The sequence below is a fragment of the Solanum stenotomum genome, unplaced genomic scaffold, assembly GCF_019186545.1.
Source record: "Solanum stenotomum isolate F172 unplaced genomic scaffold, ASM1918654v1 scaffold26418, whole genome shotgun sequence".
NCBI lineage: Eukaryota > Viridiplantae > Streptophyta > Magnoliopsida > Solanales > Solanaceae > Solanum > Solanum stenotomum.
In genome coordinates, this window is record NW_026029014.1 from 1 (window position 1) to 891 (window position 891).

The 891-nt window shown below is 34.2% G+C and overlaps 1 protein-coding gene across 1 annotated transcript; it reads left to right on the forward strand.

The window, feature by feature from the left end:
* Positions 1–16: 16 nt before the first annotated feature.
* LOC125851490 (cationic amino acid transporter 6, chloroplastic-like) lies at positions 17–878 on the forward strand (the record flags this gene model as incomplete). The annotated part of the gene is made up of 3 exons (XM_049531277.1): positions 17–92; positions 381–603; positions 743–878. Coding segments are annotated over exons 2-3 (321 nt in total), but the record flags the coding sequence as incomplete, so codon positions are not given.
* Positions 879–891: the final 13 nt, after the last annotated feature.

The following is an 891-nucleotide window of genomic DNA, read 5'->3' on the forward strand; positions in this document are numbered from 1 at the left end:
ATCTGCCCTTCTATCTTCCTTGTGTTATGCTGAGTTCTCTGTTGCTGTCCCTGTTGCTGGTGGCGCTTTTAGTTATCTCCGAGTTACTTTTGGTAAGGATTTAACTTATATATACTGACTGACACGTTATCTAAAAGATAACTGTCCATATAAACTAGGTAGGGTTAGTTTCTCAGACTGTCATTCAACTAATAGTTATTATCTCAGAAAGTCATGATTTCAATTTTTTTCAACGAAGAAAGTGACTTTCTGAGATAAATGATAATGACTGTTAGTTGAGTGACCATATGAGAAACCAACTCGATGAATTAATGTAGCTAGCAGGTTTATACACTCTATGTTGTTATAGATATTAACATGATGAAATTAAATGGATGCAGGGGAATTTGTGGGATACTTTGCAGGAGCAAATATATTAATGGAATATGTGTTATCAAATGCTGCTGTTTCAAGAAGTTTTACAGAGTATTTGTCATGTGCTTTTGGTAGGAATGATCCAAATTCATGGAGAATTCATGCACATGGTTTAATGCAAGGTTACAACATGTTGGATTTCCCGGCAGTCGCGTTGATAATTGTCCTCACTATTTGCTTGTGTCATAGGTATGTTCGCTATACAGTCAAATCTCTTTATAACAACGTCATATATTCAAATAAAAAATGATTGTTATAGAAATGTTTGACTGAACAATAATTTGAGTACTTTTTAGTGGTTTTTGATAGTGATATATCTATTTTGCAGCACTAAAGAGAGCTCAATGTTGAACCTAATAATGACAGCCTTTCATGTGATGTTTTTTGGATTTATAATAATAGCTGGATTTTGCAATGGGAAGGTTGAAAACTTAGTAAAACCAGGAGGAATAGCTCCATATGGTGTTAGAGGGATTC